The sequence below is a fragment of the Malus sylvestris genome, chromosome 14, assembly GCF_916048215.2.
Source record: "Malus sylvestris chromosome 14, drMalSylv7.2, whole genome shotgun sequence".
Classification (NCBI taxonomy): domain Eukaryota; kingdom Viridiplantae; phylum Streptophyta; class Magnoliopsida; order Rosales; family Rosaceae; genus Malus; species Malus sylvestris.
This window is the reverse complement of record NC_062273.1, coordinates 4268408-4290931: the sequence shown is the minus strand read 5'-3', so window position 1 is coordinate 4290931 and position 22524 is coordinate 4268408. Positions and strand designations below refer to the sequence as shown.

The 22524-nt window shown below is 37.0% G+C and overlaps 2 protein-coding genes across 3 annotated transcripts; both read right to left on the bottom strand.

Annotated features, from left to right (window-relative positions):
* Positions 1-1143: 1143 nt before the first annotated feature.
* On the bottom strand, positions 1144-7392 carry LOC126600855 (uncharacterized). 2 transcript variants are annotated; one of them, XM_050267539.1, is made up of 15 exons: positions 7163-7392; positions 6824-6975; positions 6250-6317; positions 6049-6184; positions 5830-5918; positions 5591-5741; positions 5329-5513; positions 4364-4578; positions 4181-4278; positions 3646-3720; positions 3123-3224; positions 2558-2667; positions 2360-2447; positions 1827-2020; positions 1144-1524 (listed from the first exon to the last, which is right to left on the bottom strand). In XM_050267539.1, exons 2-15 carry the CDS (start codon positions 6920-6922, stop codon positions 1296-1298), a joined length of 1839 nt encoding a protein of 612 aa, XP_050123496.1. In that variant the 5' UTR covers positions 6923-6975; positions 7163-7392; the 3' UTR covers positions 1144-1295. The 2 variants fall into 2 exon arrangements, with proteins under 2 accessions (XP_050123496.1, XP_050123495.1); XM_050267538.1 differs by having other exon boundaries at positions 3646-3767; positions 4180-4278; positions 7163-7391.
* Positions 7393-18764: 11372 nt separating this feature from the next.
* On the bottom strand, positions 18765-20129 carry LOC126600437 (uncharacterized). Its single transcript, XM_050267009.1, has 2 exons — positions 19619-20129; positions 18765-19453 (listed from the first exon to the last, which is right to left on the bottom strand). The coding sequence occupies exons 1-2, from the start codon at positions 20127-20129 to the stop codon at positions 18765-18767; spliced, it is 1200 nt and encodes a 399-aa protein (XP_050122966.1).
* Positions 20130-22524: the final 2395 nt, after the last annotated feature.

Below are 22524 nucleotides of genomic sequence, written 5' to 3'. Positions count from 1 at the left end.
GAATCTCTTTCGTTTGTACTTACGTAAAGTATATATGTTGTTTAATGCATCTTTCTTTGTGTTGTAAACCATTTTCAACTGCTTTTCAAAGTTCATTTGTGATTAATCTATCTAACCTAATTAACCTTACTTCTTTCGGTATTAACTGTAATAAAAAAAATAGTTGGAAGGGTCCTGAACTCCCTTTATCTAGACATATAATATCATGAATAAAAATCCTTGTTTAAGAAGTTTAAATAACTTGCGGCGCAAGTAATAAACCTAGTTAAAAACCAAAAAAGAATAATCTGTTTTTGCAGGAGAAATTTGTTGAACGTCTTGGATTTTCATAAGAGGCCAAATGCGAGCACTCTGGTATCCGGATTCAGAGATAGGGTGAATTTGTATGACAATTTAGGGAAAAAAAATGATAAAGTGAATAGTATCAGGATTGATTTTTTAGTGTAACAATATGGTTTTTCGTTAAAGTAAACAGTACCGTGAGTTTTTCGTTAAAATTCCTTTTAAAAAGGAAAAACTAATGAAAATGATTTGAAAACTTTGAGTTTTAATAATAAGGACAAAATAAAGGGTAAAGTGAATAGTATCAGGTTTGATTTTTTAGTGTAAAAATATGATTTTTCGTTAAAGTGAACAGTACCGTGAGCTTTTCGTTAAAACTCCCTTTTAAAAAATGCTACCGAGGCTTCTCTTCCTGGAACTATTGATCACCTGACGCGGAAAATTAGAGGAGAAGAATGGCCAGCAGGAAAAACCATCCTTCTGGGATTCAGTTACGGATTCAAAGGCCGGTGCTTTCAAGTTCTCGAAAACCACTAATACAGAAAGTTGCACCGAGTCCTCCCTCCAGAAAGTTGCACCAAGTAGAATAATTTACATGTCTTTGTATTGTTGGCATAGGATGCCACACTGCCAACGTACGCGTGCAATGTAAGTTCTCGAAGAGCTTACACGCAACTAGGACACTAGGTGACGGTATTCCAAATGGGGAACTTGGCCAGCCCCTTGAGGAGCATTTCGGTATGTCCATTGCCGAGGTAACTCTGTTATAGTCGTTTCAAACCATTCACAGGGAGAAAAGCTGGACAAAATTCACAAGAATAACTAGTAAAAGATTCAAATAGTAGGCAGATTGCTCATGAGTTTTGTCAATAAAACCATTCAGTATTAAACTGGTAAAGCAAATTTTACAAAGCGGTTCAAGATTAGATCATGTACCAAATTAAAGTACAGAGAATTAGTTGGATCAAAGAATGATATCAACCATCGTCGTGGCGAAATATACGATTGTATTTCTATTCAGCTTCTAAGGTAGGAGAAAGGGAAGCCGAATAAGAACCATTTGAGAACTTCAAAGTTTTCAAGAAACCCAAACGCAACTGAGGCATAACAATGGCTCCTGGAATACCAAAAGCAGAGGTGATTTTTTGTAAGTCTTCAGCTGCCGCATCAGGACGATCAGATTTCTCAGGAACTGCTTCTACAGCAACATTCAACCCGATTGATGAAGGTTCGTTCATAAAGCTGGAAGTAGGTCAAATCAAATAAAAGGACGTGTTAAGATCTATATTGGATTAGTTTGACAATGGCAACCGAATGCAGACTAGTGTAGTGCAAACTGTAACCAAACTCCAGATGGAAGATAGGTTCAATGCAGCATAGCATCCAAAGGTTATAGCGAAAGTCATCATTTAACTCGGCCTTAAATTGTGAGTATTCATCTACTTACGGAACTTGGTGCACTAAATCATATAGATCAACCTAACAAATTTTGAGCATTAATGCACAAAAGGTTCATATGAAACTTGAATCACGTTAATGATTACCTCGCCTCGAAGCTTCTCTCTTCAGAGCCCAGAAGGGCAAGTAGGCTGCAAATAATCCATGGTGGAAGATATGGATCCTTAATTTCAACACTAGAGCAGAGACCAGCGGATAAACCTTGCATGGATCCATCTTTTGCTGTGGTTTTCTTAGGAGAAACAATATGGTCTGCTCTTTTCAATTCCGTGCATTTAATCTAAAAAAGGGGTAGAATAAAAAGTTCTGTTAGCATATTTCTGACAACATTGCAGCATAATGAAGGCAAGTAGGCACATTCAAAACAAATGGGAGGTGGGGTTGGGGGGTGGGTTAGGGAAAATGGGCAAACAGGCCATTATATGTGGTACGCTCTAAATCATGACTTCACTCTAATATGTTATAATAGCATTGGCAAGCACGAAGCTCCAACCAAATGCACATATTCAAACAGACTTAGAATTCATGTTTTTGGCAACAAGACATGCTCTGTAGTCTAGGTAGTCCCTGGCATAAAAATTAAAGACATTAAAGAACCACAAACATTTTTCACACCCACCTCTGGAGAAGAAATGGCAGCATTCTGAAATGGCACAGGTGAATATAATACAGGGACGTCCATTACCATTAAAGCAGTCAACAACGATCTGAACATGAAACCAGAAGCAAGATAGAGTGAGATGATGATAAGAATCCAAAATACATATTTAATCAGTTTAACCAGATGGTATGGAATTGAAAATTAAGTATAACATACCTATAATTTAACAAAATATCAAACACTCCGTGTACATTTTTATTGCCACTGAAAACTAGCAATGATTCCGGGGTATTATCTATATCAGAAGAGGAACTCAAGCGCCGAGTCTGCAACAATTTTAAATGGAGGTACATATAAGTGAAGCAGAAAAGTGATCTATGAAACTTGTAAACCAAGGCCTGAAAATGGCATGAGTAGACAACCAAAAACACATGACGAATGTGAATGGTTGGACATGCAAGACATCCTTCCAACAATATCTTTTAAAGAATAAGGATAATAATAATAATTGTTGGAATGATACAAACAAGTATAAGACTGAGATACTTTTCTTTCCTTTTTCTCTTAAACTACCCAAAGTTTTAACTATCAAATGGTGAATAAAAACAGAAACTGCTGACCAGTATAGCCAGATCAGTAGAACAAAATAGCACCAAGTCTTATCCGCAATCAAATCACACAAAAGGCAGGCAAAGGTATTCCATGACCCTTACCATGCCTACAATCAGATAAGCAAAACTAGAACAAACTGCAAATAAGGGGAAGAACAACAGATATTAACCTGGCCGAAATTCTGCTTCTCCATCTCTGAGAGCTCAACAAGAACTTCTGGAGTGACTTGCTCTACTTTCGAACGGCAAAGAGGCATAGTGAAAGAAACATCCTAATGGCAATATTTTACAGATAAACAAAATTAGAAATGATAGACAAAAAGGGCAGTACAGGGTCCATTCTGAGTTAAAATCACAACTTTCAGAAATTATGCCCTGGTCCATAATTGAGTGTGAAAAAGCAATACTGAACCAAGAGCAAAAGCTTGCAGCTCAAGTGTTAAATACATTTTCAAAGACTTTGTATGAGGAAAAGGTATAAATTGGAACCCTATTAACTTATTTAGTTCAATGATTTTTGACTTTCATGTACTAACTTAGTGAATATCTAAATGCAAGAGAAAAACATTCAAATGAAAAATGACATAAAATTATATCTAGACAAGATTTCTGTCTGTAAATGCAGTAAGCATTACATTAAGTAAAAATTACACAAACAAAAAAAAATTGAGAAATACTACGAGTGAAACTTACATGCTCTCTTAACAATGATCGTATGGCTCTTGTTGATTGGGAGATATAAGCATTGCTGATGCGTTTCGAGCCCACCGAGACAGTACAAGCCGTGAACATTACCACAAAATGTGGGGTACACACTAGAAGAATTGTACATGAAAACATCAATAAGTGTGGAGTCCATATGAAAAAGAAAAAAAGGGAATCTAATTGGTTCAAAGATATTGGAATGGAGCATAAGACTCCGGAAAGGGAAGCTTATGCCTTCTTGAAATGAATGGCAAGCTGAAATTTAAAATAATAACAATAATAATAAAACAAAAATAAAATTGTTTTCTGTTTGATTATTATGATTAAAAGTACAAGTCTCATCATGCAAACACTACCATAACACAGAGGGAGAAATCAACTTTTGTAGATTGAATAAGGCATAATACATTTGTATCCCCATTCCAAGCATAATCAATGATAGTAATTCATTCTAAAAGTAGTACATATATAGTCAAAACACAAGCAAAAGTGGCTTGAAAAAACATCATATAAAGGCCTCACCATAAAAGATATCACAGGTACCATTACGAAGCATGTAGTATAGACTCTGAAATGAGTCATCCCATGCTACCTGTCGTTTTCTCAAGAAATCTGTTTCCACTGCAAAAGGGAAATCTATTGATGAGAACATTTCAGGAAAAGATACAGTGGGAATGACAGTATACTAAAAGCTTATTTAGCGCACCTCCCTCAACTGTTGATGATGTCAAAACTTGTATGAGAGAAGGCGGTAAGGTAGATTGAGGGTAAACCCATGAATATAATTGTTCAGAAATAATGACTTTGGAATTCAATGTGAGCCCTGAGCCACGGCTCATATTTTGATCCTGATAACAATCGGATTGGAACTTGAGATTGGGCATACTAGTGTAGGCACCGCACGCTACTGCCCTATGAATCCTAAAATGTGAAAACAACATAACCAACCACAGAATTAGCAGAGTATGCTGATGAGTTTAAACTCTAAAGAAAAGTCGTAAGGGCAATTTCCTCATGTTTGCACTACCTTTTTTTTTTAATCATCTGCGTAAAGCGGGAGCCTTGTGCACTGAGTACGACCTTTTTTTATTTACTAATAAAAATTAATGTATGGCTTGAAACTATGTGATACTTGCATCTGGGCAATTCTTCTAATATAATATTTGTATATGAACAATCCATAAGCATAATTTGATGGTTTGACTGAGAAATCAGCAGTGGCCAATGCATTATCTGCTAAAATTTCATTTCCCATCACTTCTCAAACTGTCTTCAAGTATGTTGAAGTAAAAGTCACGTAATTGCACCCTATCTTCAATGTTATTAAAGTGAAATTAGACTGAATATACCTAATTAGGTTGAAAACTTATAAACATGATCATGACAAAACAAGTTAGCATACACTACAGGTCATCTTAGTTAAGTGTCATATGCACACGCACCTAAAGAATTTAACTAAGCATTGGGAGAGAATAACAAATCAAAAGGAATGAAAAAGTAGTATCCGTCCTGTCTTAAGTACTGGTAACTAAACAAACTGTTTTTTTAATAAACACATTTTACTTAAATGAATACAAAACTGTGGACAAGTAATCAACCAAGGAGATACAAACTCAAGACTAACTAACAGAAATGAAAACTAAACAGATAGTATAGCAGCTGACCATTTACCATTTCACTGGGGAAGAGGACACCACCCGCATACTAGTTTTCAAAGTAAAATCCAGAGGAACCTTTCCACCAGGCAAGCAAAAGTCGCCTAAACAAGTTGATGTAGTATCACCACTTCTTTCAGAAATATAAGCAGGTAAGCCAATTGTAGATTCCTGGGCATCTATTCCTTTTAACGCTTTATCCTGTTAAAATTAGCACAAAAAAGTTAATAACAGATTATTTGACTATGTACATAAAAAGGAAAGGCTACTAAGTATACCACATCGACAGCTGCAAAGCTCGACAATCTGTCACCGCCTGATGAAAGCTCAGTAACACTACGGAAAGTAGTTTGACTACACTTTTCAATAGTTCGATAAACTTTTGACGTGCCTTCTTCAGTATGTTCAGCAGAAGCTACATTTTGAGAACTTTCCGGAAAAGAAAGATGGAATTGATAAGAAAATAAGAATATGCCTCTTTTTCATAAACTACATAACAATGGACTAAAAGGCATACCCAGAAAGTTGTTGTTTCCTCTTCGAAGCCAACTTAGAGAGCAAAGAAAGATTCTTCACACTGCTAAGTTTCTCCATTGAAATACTTTCCTGAAGTTGAACACAATAATAGGGTATTTTTGCACATTATCAACCGCATTTAAAATTGAATAGTAAAATAAGAGGGAAACAGGATTTCAAGAAAAGTAAATAGAACATCTTTTTAAGATTATGTGCAAACCTTAGCATTCTCTTTTTCAGAGAGTATCTTGAACCTAGATTTTTTTGCAGGGTATACTTCATCCATACGAATGTCAATGTATCTAGGATTCCTTGACAGTTCTTGTTTCTTTAGCCCATTTTCTGCTTCGCTAGTGCTACAGAAAGAAAATACGTCAGTGACTTTCAACAAAAAAACATAAAAGAAGTAAGAAAATCTTACTTTGTAGAACCAAGCAAAGGAGCTGGAGATTCATCACTCATCTCCACAGCATTCATCCGCTGCTCTCCCTGTCAGGCATGCATTATAAATGAGAACCATCTTAACTAATATAGCCTGTCAAATTATATGGCAAGCTTTTGAAAATCTACTTCAAGTAAAGTCTGTCTATAAGCGCTTGGTTATACAGCAGTGTTGCTTTGTAAAAAGTAGATGTAGCACCATACAATAACTAGACATGGCAATTGGCCTTAAAAACTGTACTGCAGCCTACGCATAACCCAGTGCGGTAGTGCCAATCCCACTTAACACAGGGTCCTGGGAGGCGTGATCCTCTTGAACTGTTTTGACATTGATTAGAATTTGTTTACAACCAAAATAACTGAATACAAGAAGATGGACGATACAATGACGGGTTCTCTATGTATCCAACCAAAAATCGAAAGAGCACAAGTACAGTGGCAATGATAAGATTTATATTCAGGCAACCAACATAATTCTCCGCAATTTCCAAAAGGATTCATAATAAGAAGACCAGAGTCCGTAGAGAAACAAAACCATGACTTCAACAACTTACTCTCAGTTGTGATGGTGTCTTTCTCTTGACTGTTGCCGTCCCACCACCAATCTTCAGAGATGCGGGAGGTAGAGAACCGGGTGGAGCAACCATCGCCATACGTCAGCCTCAAACACTATTAACAGCAGGTCTTTTACATACAGTTCGACTTCCTATATACGATTTGAGCATCGATTCAATAACCATGAGCAAAATAAAACCCTTCAATTTCCCAGCTAGCTAACCCTCACTTTCTTCACAACACGAATCACAAAACGAGTAAAAGTACCCAAAAAATTATTTGATTGCGTCAAAATCTTGGAAATTTGTAATCTGAAGATTTGTAGAAGAATGTCTAACCTCAGCGAATGAGAGATTTCCAGGGCAAAGGCAATGGCTGCCGGCCGACGAAATCTCAGTGCGGCGTAGCGACAGACGAGATTAATCAATCCCGGTGGTTTCGATCGATTTGCCACCAAAAATTGAATTCCAGAGACTAGGGCAAACCGAAAAGGTAGAGAGAGAGAGAGAGAGAGATAGAGAGACGAGAGAGAGAGAATGTGGTGGGAAAATGCGGTAAAGTGAAGAGATTTGAGAATTTTGATTGAACAATTTGGAGTTTCCCTCCTGTTACTGACGGCGTCAAATCCGACGTTAGTGTCCGTTTTTCTGTCTCACACGGTCTCAGGTCTCAAACCAATGAACTGTTTTCCCGGAAATATTTGGGAATTTGAAACTTGAAAAGCCTCCTCTCTTTTGCTTTTTTTTTTTGGTTTTTTTTCTTTCAACGGTAGAGATAGCTTTTTGGTTTTTATCAAGAGTCATTTTAGTTCTAGTCCCTAATCAACCTAATTGTTAGACTGAAGCCTTATTTGTTTAAATATTTTGATCAAGGTCCTTAGCCTCATTTAAGAGATTTAACTCATACATTTGTGCGTTTATTGCCCCACAAATTATGAAATTTAAACAAATTCAAATCATATTTTTAAAATATAATAAATACTTAAAAATCATTTTTAGAGTAATATTGTTCTTCACAAAATCATTTTTAGAGTAATATTGTTCTTCACAAATTTATAGCAAAAAAAATAATGTAACTATTGTAAACAATCCTAGTTTAAGTGTGATTGTGTATCATAGATTAGATTTGACTCTAGTTATCCTTTTCTATTGTATCTTGTATTCCTTGGGGATGAAGGAATATCTTCTCTTCTTATATTACTATACATAAAGGCACAATGTAAGAGGGATAACAACATACATATTCCCCTACGTTTCTACAAACACATCTCTCTCTTCTCCTTGTCGTCGACCCTCTATTTCCTTGTCAGATGAAATAGACCACAACACGTTATCAGCACGCTCCTACTGTTGTGCTTAGGAATCTGACATTGAAGAATTTTTCTGCATCAAACTAGTTCATCCATATCATCACGCAATCAGGTTCTTTCAAAACAACGGTTTTAACTCAATATTTTTGCAGCCATGATAGCATGTACATTCACTATGATGCATGACCCAACTTTACGGTTTACGAATTTTAGATTCTACTTAAATTGTGTATGCCTCATAATCATAATTATTGAATTATGTGAATTTGATATTGGTTATATATATATATATATGCATCAATTGAATTATACATGAATTACATTAAATTACTTATATGCATATAATTGGATTGAAAAAAAAAATTGGAATTGGGAAACCTAGGGTTCTTCAAACCTGTGCACTTGCACCATGCAAGGCCGTAAGCCACCAAGCCAGCAGCCTGCGATGGCCCAGCCCATTCCTTCGCCATGCCTGCAACCTGTATCGAGTCCCCAAGCCGGAGCAGTGGGCTCCAGGTTGAAACCCAGCACACCTCGACGCCCACCACGGCGTATCCACCATCACAGGATGGCCTATAGCCCATCCTCACACCTCAGGTCACCATGTTTGACGATCTGAAGCTCGTCACCGACACAAATTGACCGAGATTCAATTGAATCTCATCGTTTTTTTTTGTTTGAAAACTCGATTCAAAATTCTAAGGTTTTATAACGAATGTCGAGAATTTTTTTTTTTCAAATCTCCGTTCATATTTGAGGTCTTTGATGACCCACGGACCCGTCCCAAGCATTATTTTCCCAACACCAAATGGCTGACACAGTGCCGTCGACCAAACCTGGTTCTTCCCCGGCAGCGCACACCCAGCATGGCTAGGATGTATGACCCGAGCCCTATTGGGCTCCATCTCTTGGCTCGTATAAAATATATATATATATATATATATATATATAGACTTTTGGGCTCACCTACAGCGCCCCATACCGTTGGCACCTCTCCCCGTAGGCCTACAGCCTACACCTGAGACACCTAGCCCAATTTTGGGGTCTAGGAAGCACGACACCCATTTTATTAAGCCACCCATGGGCTTATACATTTCTTTTGGGCCCCGAATTTTATTTGCCTAATTATTTTAGGCCCAATGGGTTTTATATTTTTTCACCCACACTTTAATTTGGCCCAAAGTCTAAATAATTAAAATTCAATTATAGATGTAAACGTAAATCTTATATTTTTGCATATTTGTTTGCATATATATTTGTGTTTGCCTGTAGGAACATATGAACCTAAAGTTCATAATTTTTTTGAAACCTAAAGTTTCATATAAATATGTCTTGTTTGAAAACCTGAAATTTTTCATTTAAATATATCACCCATGATAACCCGAAGTTTTTTCATGCAAAATTAAACCAAATCATGTCTATTAGAACCTGTATGTTCTACTCATGCGTGAATGAATTGATTTTTTCTCCATTACACTAAACATATCTTGTCCATCTATTTTGTGATAGGAACATGTCGAATTTGAACAAACTTGACTTTACTGCTTTGGAGGTCTCTGGAAGGAACTACCTCAAATGGGTCCAAGATATGAAGCTCATCCTCACTGCAAAGAACTTGTGTCCTGCCATTGAAGAAGCAATGAACAAGCATGTTGGTGAAGCTGAAAAAGCCACTATTATGATCTTCATCCGAAGATATATTCACGACGCTCTGCAAACTGAATATCTTGCTGATGAGGATCCATGTGCATTATAGGTCACTTTGGCTGATCGTTTTGATCACCAAAAATGACATATTCTTGCTTGAAGCAAGACACGACTGACAGCACCTGCGCTTCCAAGACTTTAAGTCTGTGAATGAATATAATTATGAAGTTGGTGGAATCCGATCACGTCTCAAGTTTTGCAATGAAACTTTGACCGAAGAGAATCTCCTGAAGATGACCTATTCGACCTTCTCTGGTTCTAATATTGTTCTGCAGCAACAATATAAAGCTCAGAAGTTCACCAAGTTCTAGGATTTGATCTCTGCTTTACTTCTCGCTAAAAAGCAGAACCAGCTATTGATGAAGAATCATCAAGCTCGACCTACCGGGGCGACTGATGTGCCTGAAGCACATTATAACACCAACCAACGCCCAAAACGCCAAAAGAGGTGTGGTAGGGGCGGTCAAAAGCCATCCCACCAAGGTCAACAGAGTGAAGGCCCATCTAAGGGAGAAAATAAAGCCCAGAAGCGCCTAAACCTCGCTCTCAAGGCCTCAAACTTCAAGAATAAGGGCAAAACACCTGAAACCATGGATGCGGATGTGTGCTATCGCTATGGTTCAAAGGACCATTGGTCCCATGTTTGTCGAGCTCCCAAGAAGGTTGTAGATGAATATCATTCTCGTCTAAGAAGTTTGAATAAAAGTTCATGTAAGTGGACGAATCGGAGACTACAAAGATAGAGGTTTATGATTTTCAGGAGGATACCACCCCTATGGAAGATTAGAATCTTAGACATAGACTTATTTTTAGTTGAAATAAGACAATTGGGGCTGAATTCCACCTAGTGGCCAAACCCCTCCTTTGTTTTTGGTTGATTTTTGAACAATTTTCCTTTATGTTTGGATTATTAGTTGGTGATTTGTTTTGGATATTAAGTTTTTAATCCTTGGATAAATGAAATTATTTTGAATTGATATTTGTTTTTATAAACTTTTATGCATGTGACCGATTAATTTTTCATTCTAGGTATGACTAATGGAAAAGTTAATTGTCTGGCAAATAGTGCAACCACGCACACTGATTTGCGTGAATGCATCTATTTCACTAACTTCATACCTAAAAATGCATCTCTGACAACCCTCGCAAGCCCATCTAACCTAATTGAAGGATACGGTAAGGCACGTATAATGTTGTCTAATGGTACAATCTTGACCATTTCTGATGCACTATATTCTCCCCATTCCGGAAGAACATTATTAAGTTTCAAGGACATTAAAGATAACAATTACCATGCTGAAACCCACGTAGAAAACGAAGTTGAATTTCTGTGCATAACTTCCTACGAATATGGCCAGAAGCATATTCTATAGATGATGAAGCGTATCCCAAGTGGTCTATATACTACGACCATACACCCCATAAAATGCCACTATGCGGCCGGCCCTACTAATGGGACGGCGCACGAAATTACACTTTGGTATGATCGTTTGGGACATCCTGGACGATTAGCGATGCGCCGTATCCTCAAATCTTCACACAGGTATCCATTAACCCAAAGTTTAGGTTCGATCCAAGGAATCGCATGTCAAACATGTTCGATGGGAAAGCTTATTAGTAAGCCTTCTTATGACAAGATTCGTTCGAATCCTTCCATTTTTCTACAACGGATTCAGGGGGACATTGTGGACCGATTCACCCTCCGTGCGGACCATTTAGATACTTTATGGTTTTGGTTGACGCTTCCACACGTTGGTTACACATGTGCTTGTTGTCCACAAGGAACACTGCATTCTCTAAAATGTTGGCTCAAGTTATCAAGCTCGGGGCTCACCACCCTAATTATTCGATCAAATTTATTTGATTGGATAATGCTAGAGAATTCACATCTAAAACTTTTGATGACTATTGCATGTCTGTTGGGGTTGAAGTTGAACATCATGTACCCCATGTTCACACTCAGAATGGCCTGGCAGAGGCTTTCATTAAGCGTTTACAAATGATTGCTCGATCGTTGGTCATACGTACTAAGCTCTCGATCGCTACTTGGGGCCATGCAATATTGAACGCAGTAAAGTTGGTTAGCCTGAGGCCTGTTGCAACACAACCATTTAGTGCCTTTCAATTAGTTACCGGATACAAACCCGACATATCGCATCTGCACGTATTTAGTTGTGTGATATATGTGCCGATCTCGCCGCCCTTACGTACAAAAATGGGGCCTCAACGAAGGATAGGAATCTATGTCGGATATGATTCTCCTTCGATTATTCGTTACTTAGAACCATTGACAAGCGATTTGTTTACCGCTCATTTCGTGGATTGTCATTTCTATGAGACAGTATTCTCATCGTTAGGGAGAGATAAGAATGTCACTATTCTTGAAGAACGACACGAATTATCGTGGATGACTCCCATTTTGTCTTATTTAGATCCCCGCACTGCTCAGTCTAAAACTGAAGTGCAACGCATATTAGATCTTCAGAGCATGCCAGATGTTTTCACCGATCTAGCGCACGTGACAAGATCACATATTTCAGCGACGAATACGCCTGCAAAGATGAATGTAACAAATGTACGATGAACTGCCCTCCTAGAAGCCCGGGACGCCAATCTTGGTGATCCACATATATTAGTAGCTAGTCAATCATCTGCCCCTACACAAAAGCATGGTAGACCCCCTTGGTTCAAAGGATTCACACCCTCAGAAAAGGAAAACCATGGCACAAGGTCCTGAAGAACATACCGTGAATCCGACTATCGCTTACTCATTCTACCCAACTTATGAGGAAATTCTAGATTATGGAAACGTCCTTGAAGAGACGAATCCTCCTCCCGAGAATCGTGATATTTCGATCTATTATGCTAGCTTAGATGATGTGTGGTATAGAAATGAGATGATTGTCGACGATGCATTAGCATTTGCAGTAGTTACTGAGATCATGTTGAGTGATGACATTGAACCACGTTCCATTGATAAATGTCGACGTAGAACTAATTGGTCAAACTGGAAACAAGCAATCCAAGTCGAACTCGATTCGCTTGCGAAACGTAAGGTGTTTGGACCTGTAGCTCATACTTCTCTACACGTGAAGCCCGTTGGCTACAAGTGGGTTTTCGTTCGGAAGCGTAATGAGAAGAACAAAATTGTGCATTACAAAGCTCATCTTGTTGCACAAGGCTTCTCACAACGCCCCAGAATTGACTATGACAAAACTTATTCATCCATTATGGATGTGATTACTTTTCGCTACCTTATCAGTTTGGTAGTTTCCGAAAAACTGGATGTGCAGCTGATGGACGTAGTAACCACATATCTTTATGGGGATCTTGATACATAAATCTATATGAAGTTCCCGAATGACTTACATTGACTGGTTCAAATATTTCCAAACCCCGGAACACGCTCTCAATTCGACTAAGGAGTTCACTTTACAGTTTGAAACAATCCGGAAGAATGTGGTATTTAACTAGTCAGGGATATGTGAAAAATGAACTATGCCCTTGTGTGTTCATTAAGAAGTCACATTCCGGATTTGCGATTGTTGCAGTATATGTCGATGACATGAATCTTATCGGAACTCCTGAAGAGCTCGCGAGAACTACCGCACACCTGAAGTCAGAATTTAAGATGAAAGATCTAGGTAGGACTTGATACTGTTTCGATCTTGAGATAGAGCATTGTTTAGATGGAATCCTAGTATATCAATCGAACTACACCAGAAGGTGTTGTGCCGCTTTAATGAGGATAAAGTGAAGCCTTCGAGTACTCCTATGGTTATTCGTTCATTAGATACAAAACGAGATCTCTTCCATCCGAATGAGGATGATGAAAAGATTTTGGAGTCTAAAGCTCCTTATCTAAGTGCAATAGGCGTTTTATTGTACTTAGCTCAATACACTAGACCCGACATCTCTTTCGTTGTTAATATTTTAGCAAGATACAATAGTGCATCAACACGCAGATACTGGACTGGCGTGAAAGACATCTTCCGTTACCTTAAGGGTACTACGGATTTGGGCTTCTTCTATCCCTACGAATCCTCGAATGATGCCGCACCTTATGCTCATCGAGTCGATTCTCACCTTGTTGGTTATGCCGACGCAAGATACTTATTTGAGGCATCGCAATCTCTTGAAGGTCAACTAAACAGACCTTAGTTGCCACTTCGTCTAACCATGCTGAAATTCTCACCTGATATGAAGCAACTCAGGAATGCTTTTGGTTGAGAAGAGTAGTGGGCCATATTCGAAGCTCCTGCGATCTTTATCCCACCGTTGATGTCCTGACGACGATCTTTGAAAACAACGCAGCTTGCATCGAACAGCTCAAGAAGGGTTACATCAAAGTAGACAACACCAAACACATTGCGCCGAAGTTTTTCTTTTTACATCAACAACAAGAGCATCAGAAGATTGAAGTTACGCAAATCCGTTCACAAGGCAATATGGCCGACCTCTTCACCAAATCACTACTAAAGACGACGTTTCAGAAGCTTGTTCATGAAAATGGGTATGCGTAAACTTTCTGAGTTGTAACTTTGCTATTTCTCTTTGGAATTATGTCAAACTCAGGGGGAGTATCTTGTAGATACTTGCTTGATCTTAATGTACTATTTTTCCCTACGATTATGAGCATTTTTCCAACTAGGTTTTTTCTACCTAACTACGTTTTAACGAGGCACCCACCTTGGGCTGGTCATATCTCTGATGATGTCCCGTAGACGTTTCTTTTGACTTTGCATTTCTCACGCATTTTTCCTTAGACTATGGATTTTGTCCCTACTCGGGTTTTTGTCACAGCCTTAGGGTTTTTTAGTGAGACTTACTACTTATGCAAGTTCCTACCTTATTGAGAATAAGCGTTGTTCCTTAGGATCAATGCCAATGAGTCAACTTCCTCAACTTCTGCATGATGCTAAATCTACCTTGAGTCTTTACATACTCAAAGGGAAGAGTTGTAAACATTCCTAGTTTAAGTGTGATTGTGTAAATCCTATATTAGATTTGATTCTAGTTATCCTTTCCTATTGTATCTTGTATTCCTTAGGGATGAAGGAATATCTTCTTGCCTTATATTACTATAAATAAAGGAACAATGTATGAGGGATAACAACATACATGTTCCTCTACAATTCTACAAACACATCTCTCTCTCTCTTCTCCATGCCGCTGGCCCTCTCTCTCATTGTGAGATAAAATAGACCACAACAGTAACCATAATTATTAATATATTATAAAAAAAACTAATGATATATTTTAAAACATAAAATAAATACATATAATTAGCATGGGTACATTTAGCAAAATTAAAAATGGGTACAAATAAATTAAAAAATATGGGTACAAATATAAATACAAATAAAATTTTAAAAATATGGGCTGAAAAAAGAACTAATATATGGGTACAAATTAAAACTGAAAAGAAAAATGGTACAAATTAAAATAAGGCTTGCAAATTAAAAATGGGTACAAACTAAAAATAAAAATATATGATAAAAACTTTAACCATAAATATAAATATACAAAATGTAACGTTTCTATTACTAAATGAATATATTTGGAAATAAAAAAATATTTTGTTATTGAAATAATTAATGACATTTATTGAAATCTAAGGATCTTGATCAATAATTGAAAAAGATAAGGTTTTAATCAATGGAGTAGGAAAAATAGGGATGAGAACCTAATTTTTCCTTTTATCAATGGCCACAATACTTTAAAGAAACGAACAATAATTTTTTAATATTTTAGTCCATACATTTAGGGATTATAATATTCAGGCCCTCTCCAACCAAATGGCTAAATATAGTCCCGTATAAAATTATAGTCTTACAAAATATTACTTTTAAATGATCAGTGTAAGAACATACTCATATACCATTTCCAACCGAATGGGCTAAATATAGCCCCTCAATAATTTATTGGTTTTAAGTTTATACTTTAAATTTATTTAATTTAATTAAACTACCTTTGAATGTTTTCAAATCTAACCATTGAATTTGAATCAATTCTTGTAACTGAGGAGTTAAGCCCCAAAAAAAGAGCTAAGATGGGAGCTACATTTGGCCAGCCTGATGCCCCTTTGGCCAATAACAGTATGTTAAGCTCCATAGAATTATAGCCCAACCTTAGGTTGGAGATGAGTTTTTGGACAAATTAGGTAATTTTTGGCTTTCAGACCTTTGGCCCTCTCCATCGGAGATATGGCCTAAAGACCTCTCATGCAGACAATATTCTTTTAGGGACCTCTATATTCTCTTATAGTCCATAAATAAATCCTCAAAATTAACGGTAGGATGCTCTAAGAAGAATTTGGATCCTCTCCGAATCCAAAAGATATGAGCCCGCAGATCAAGTGATCCGGATCGTCCAAATTTGATCTAACGGCTACAATTATTATAACTTTTAGAGAGGTCTCATGTTTGTAACCGTTGAATCAAATTTCGCCAGCTCGGATCACTTGATCCGCATGCTCAAATCAAGTGGATCTGGAGAGGATCCAAATCCCTCTAAGAAAACACTTTAGGGTCTATCTCACAAGAGACGAGGCATAAAAAGAAAAACACACTTTAAGAGTCCATAAAAGCGAATAACGGTCTATCCTCTTTAGAGTTTTTTTTGCATATTGTTTAGTGGAATACACATGGACATAGAAGCTCCATTACTATTCGACCTTGCTCATTTTTTTTATGATAGGACTTTAGGGGGGGTGTTTGTTTGGGCTCACTGGTGCGTTTGTTGCACTGGATTAGCTTGAGGGATTAAGTTGGATTGGCTTGGCATGGACTAAGCAATACTAGAATTGTAAAACGTTTGGTGCAGTATCAAACTGGCTAAGACTAATATTTATTTTTAATTACTAGTTATGAAAAATTTTGATTGAACTCATGAACTTCCAAGCCAACAATCATACTTATTTTAGAAAACCCACATCACACTTATTTCAGAGAACCCAGATCCTAAAATTAATTGATAGGATTAAAAGCACACCACAAAGTAGCACACAAATGTCCTTTTGATTTTCCTTATTAAAGCTAAGATTTGTCAATTGTAGCATATGAAAATAAGGGTCTTTCCCGCAGAAGATTGTTTTATCTAACTACTTAAAATGTCACAAAAACTGGGCTGTTGTCCATACTGACCAGCCACCGGAAAATAATTATTAGACCAACTTACACTTATATAAAGTATACGAAATTTTATATGAAGACACTAGACACATAGAGTTACACTCACACAAATTTTTGGGATTTTTGGAGTTGATTTTCTATTTAAATTAAATCGAACAAAAACAGGACAGAAACAAATTTTAAATAGTTCACAAATTAAGAAAAACGAGTTAGGGGAATTGCTATCCACTACCAAATAATCATGCAAACATGTTATGTTTCATTCAAATTCCTTTTATTTCCAGATGAAGATGCTCAAGTTGGCTCAATGTTAGAACTCAACCTATTACTCTTTCTTATGTAGTATGTTAAGAGAATGGCGTTTTCAACTTAACTTAGTTCCTAGCATGCAATCTAGAAAGGCGTGTTCACTGATTTAACAAGTAGATATCATTAAGAACGAAAAAAGTTTGAGTCATCACAAGACATCGTAAGTACTAGCATTGTCTTACTTATCCTATAAATTAGTTCACATGTTAATCGCAATTAACAAGTACTACTTTAGAACATAGTGGCGAAGCTAGGAATTGACGGGGGGAGGGGCGAAGTTAAAAGAGTGCAAGGTTCAAAAGAATAGCAACAACCAAATCCTTTATATAGTAATGTCTTCCATAATTTATCAATACAAACAAATTACAATTGTTGCCGACGAGGTTTCATATCATGAAAACGCCGCATAATCGGCTCATTATCAATAAAAACAAATACATCTCTCTCAATGTAAACAAGCATGCTATCACTCAACCATTGATCTCCCATTTTGTTACACAATGGTGTTTTCACAATCTTCATAGTAGAAAAAACTCTCTCCACCGAAGCGGTTGCAACTGGTAACACCAAAGTCAATGTAAGAAGCTTATACACTAACATATAGCTTGCATACCTCCTAGTCTTCACCAACTCCTTTGCAAGATCACCAATTCCTTTCAATGATGAAAACTCACTATGCATCTTCATATCGTGAATGTAATTGTCAAGTTGAATTGGTAGATTCATGAGGTCCATACAATCAAAATCTTGAGGATAAAGTTGGGCTAGACGAACAAGTTTTGCTTTGTCAAAAGATGCAAAATTATTCACTGGACTCAAACATGCCATACAAAGAAGCAATTCGGTGTTTACCTCATTGAAGCGATCATTCAATTCCTTTAATTGTGTACCAAGGACTTGAAAATAGAGGTCCACATCATAGTAATGGAAGTTTGTGAGTCTTGGAGCTTTACGCCTTGATTTTCTGGGTACAAAACGCAAATCTTCCATGTTAGGAACGACAATATCATGCTCTTGACAAAACTTTTGTACATCATCAAACAAGTCCCCAGAATCATCATCTCTCAAGGATTATAGTCTTTGCTTGCATACTTCCACTAACGCCATCGCATTCACAATATCTTGATCTTTCTTTTGTAATGCTTATGATAACTCATTTGTAATTCCCAATATGAGTCTCATAAAAAAAAGGTGAAACACAAAATCAGAAGTTTGTATGTCATGGAATAACTTACTTACTTCACCAAAATTGTCTTGATTGGTATCATCCTTAATCCATTCAAGCACCTCCACCACGACTTCAAACATGACAATAATACTAACTATAGTACCATAATGTGAGTTTCAACATGTATCACAAGGACGCATGAGACTAATCTCTTGATTTAACTCTCTACCTGTTTGAAGATCACCAATATCAAGAGCTTTCTTAATTTGTTCTAGTTGTTTCTCTCTAAATGCGTCACGACGCTTACACGATGATCAAATAGTATTGACCAAAATACTAGCATTGTTGAAGAAAATGGCGACACCCTCAATTCCCTTTGCAACGGCTACAAGAGCTAGTTGAAGTTGGCGTGCAAAACAATGAACATAAAATGCTTGAGGATACTTGTTCAAAATCTTTGCTTTAAGGCCATTTAGTTCTTCTTTCATATTACTAGCTCCATCATAGCCTTGTCCCCGTAACTTGGACATACTCATATTTGTTGAAGCAAATAATCTCTCAATGGCCTCTTCAAGTGAGCTACTAGTTGTAGAGGAGACATGTTGCACACCCAAAAACCTTTCAATTACTTCTCCTTCCTTGTTCACATAACGCAATACCACCGCCATCTTGTTCACATAACGCAATACCACGGCCATCTTGTTCACATAACGCAATACCACCGCCATTTTCTCTTTAGTTGAAGAATCACGTGATCCATCAACCAAAAGAGAAAAAAATGTACCTTCCATATCTTTAGTAATTGCACCAATAGTTTCAATGGCACAAGCATGGACAAGATCTTTTTGAATATCGGAAGAAGTATACTTGAGATTCTTGGGAGCATTCTCAAACACAACCTTCCTAACTTTATCATTATGATCGGCAAGAAATTGCATAAGCTCCAAATAATTACCCCTATTGCTTGATTTGAACGATTCATCATGGCCATGAAAAGGCAAACCTTGTTGCAACAACCATCTTGTGCAATCAAGTGCGCCACACAATAAAGTGTGATAATTAATGCGAGCTTCATCGGTTTGCTTAATCACAAATGTTTCAATATGTTGCTTTTGCGTCATCAAATCTCTAGCTTGTTATAAAGCTTTATTATGAAGACTTTCAACACCTCCCTCATGATCTCGAAAATTTTCGAGTCCTTTCCTCCAATTTGTAAACCCAATCTCAGTGAAGACATCACTTCCGGCATTTCCCTCTTTATCAAAATCACACTTGAATAGATAGCAATAACGGCAAAATGCAACATCTTTTACTATACTATACTCCAACCACTTAAAATTATCAAACCAACGAGTGACAAAACATCGATTGTTGCTAACTTTTCTGGGCATGATGTGGTCTTTAGGCTGACAAGGATTATTTTGGAGATAGTGTCGACGAATTGCTTCACGATAATTAGATGGATAATCAAGCATTCGACGTCTATGTCCAGGGTCTGCAGGAAGATTAGCCAGTATTTCATCCAACTCAGTGACCTCATTTTGTTGGGAACTACCCGGAATACTAGAAGAAGGAATATTTGGAATATTCGAAGGAGGACTACTCGGAATATTCGAAGAAGGACTAGCCAGAATATTTGAAGGAGGATTTAAGCACTGTTTCTTATAGTATTGTTCCATTATGTAACTATATATGGAAAAGAAAAGAAAAAAGTTTTAGACTCTTAATCTTAGAGTAAACTATACTATAGTCAATATGAGTACTAACTAATTAAACCAACGATTCAATTAATCAATACCAATATTCATATAAATTATTTAATACACAAAAATTCAAGTCATAAATTAATATCAATAATCAAGAATTCAATTTTTACTCTAGACAGTAATTTCATAATTTTCATTGATCAATAATCATTCATAGGATTCATATTTATACGCAAAAATCAATAATCAGTAATTAATTAGTGTATTACTCTATGATTCTACATTAATTAACTAAAATTTCGTATTAATTAATCAATTAGGGTTAGGGATAATACAAATTAGAAAGTTAAAAAATTTACCTAAGATTGAGAGAGAAGTGGGAAACCAACCAACAATTGGCTGCTAGGGCTGGCAGTGGCGGCTGGCTGGCTTGAAGGAAAAATATGGGACAGCGGAACGGAACAGAGGGAGGAGGACGCTAAAAACTGTTGCTGGGATTTGGGGGGGGCACACACGGGCCTTCTGATTGGTTTTAAAAAAGGGATTGGCTTTCAAAAGGTGATGACTTATTTGATAATGGAAGGCACGGGACAGTGGTCCCCTTTTAACTTTTTGATTTATTTTTTAATCAATTAAACGAAACGGCGTCGTTTGATTAAGGAGGTTTTGTTTTTTTAATACAAAATGAAACGAACCATTTCATTTAAGAGATTTGAAAAAAAAAAATAACATAAGCTGCTGCATAGCAGCAGCAGAAACTCAAGCCCAGAAACCGATTTGCAGTGCAGATGCATCCATTAATTCCAACGAGACCAGAGGGGCGAAACCACGCTTTTGGGTTTAATTTCTGGAGAGGGGAGGGGCAGCCACCCCTCCCAGTCCCTCTGTAGCTTCGTCACTGCTAGAACATATGTAGGTCCTCATTCAGCAAGGGCAGACACACACATATTCATAGCATTAGAATCCTAGATATGCTTTCTAAGTATGCATCCATAGAAAACAAATAAAGAATTCATCACTGACAAAAGTAGTGGACCAATTTTCATCCATTCATAAAAGTAATTCAAACAAAATGTCATAACAAACTTGCAATCATATTCGGGGCTTCAAAACAGCCCTTAACTACTAAAAATTTAGTTACACACAATCCTTAAATAAAAACAAAAGATAGACATGAGTTTGAGAAAATAGAACCGAAAGAAATCGACTGAGGCATCCTCCTTCCTTCCTTCCCCAACACTGTTTTTAAACCAATTCTTGCTGCATCATTTTCTTCTCCTTAACTCACCCACTAATAGCCATTTAGTGATGACAATAAGTGAGAGGAAATGGTAAAACAATTGTAACTCTTTGGGTAGCCTTTATGCTAATTACTCCCTCTTAATCCTCATCTTTAATTACATTCCCTTTTATATTTGAATAAGTGTCAACTAACTTATTCTCGGTTGCATCAGTTTTTGCTGCTAGATTTATTGTGTTTATTGCTTTCATTGCAGTTACAAATTGCTTAGCCTCTTGGTAACATTTCAGTGTTAAAACGACCATAACTTCTTCAAGACAAATGATATTAACAATCCGTGAAATGCTCCAGAAAATAGACATCCGTAGCTTTCCAAGAATATAAGGCTCACTCTTTAATTCATTCTGAGCTGTTCGCAAATTGCTTCCAAAGTCAGCTGATCTGCACATGCAGTTTTGACGAATTTGTTACTTAAAATCCCACTTGTGCTATTTTTCCTTTCTTTGCTTGACAAATCCCACAAAACACAAAAACAAAGTAAATAGCTCAAAAATATAAGGAACTAACTAAGAAAAGACAAGTGAATTTGATGTAAAATATATATAAATATAAGCTTATCAATAATCAACATTTTAGACACCAAAAAATCAAACTTGTTGCTTGCATCCATGAAATGGCAGAACAAGATGAATCAGGAAGATAACTAAGTTTAAATACCATCTCCGTCATCTTCTCAATTCAATGAATTAAAAAATAATAATAATAATTTTTGCTATTTTTGTTTTTTCCTCTTAACTTGTTGCTTGCAGATCCATGAAATGGTAGAAAGATGAATCAGGAAGAATCCCCAATTTGCATGATGAATCTCCCCTCTCTCGTTGCAAGACGAATCCCTAATTTGCACGATGAATCTCCCCTCTCTCAGTGCAAGACGAATCCCCAATTTGCAAGACAAACCCCTCTCTCAGCTATAAGACGAATCCCCAATTTCTCTAATATAAAAAGTCATACAGAAGAAGATACGGACATTACGAAGCAACCATGATAGAAATGACCCATTCGACGAGGAGGCAAGCCAAAGCCAAAGCCAAATCAGCATCTTCAAAGCCATAGCTATGGCGATTGTGA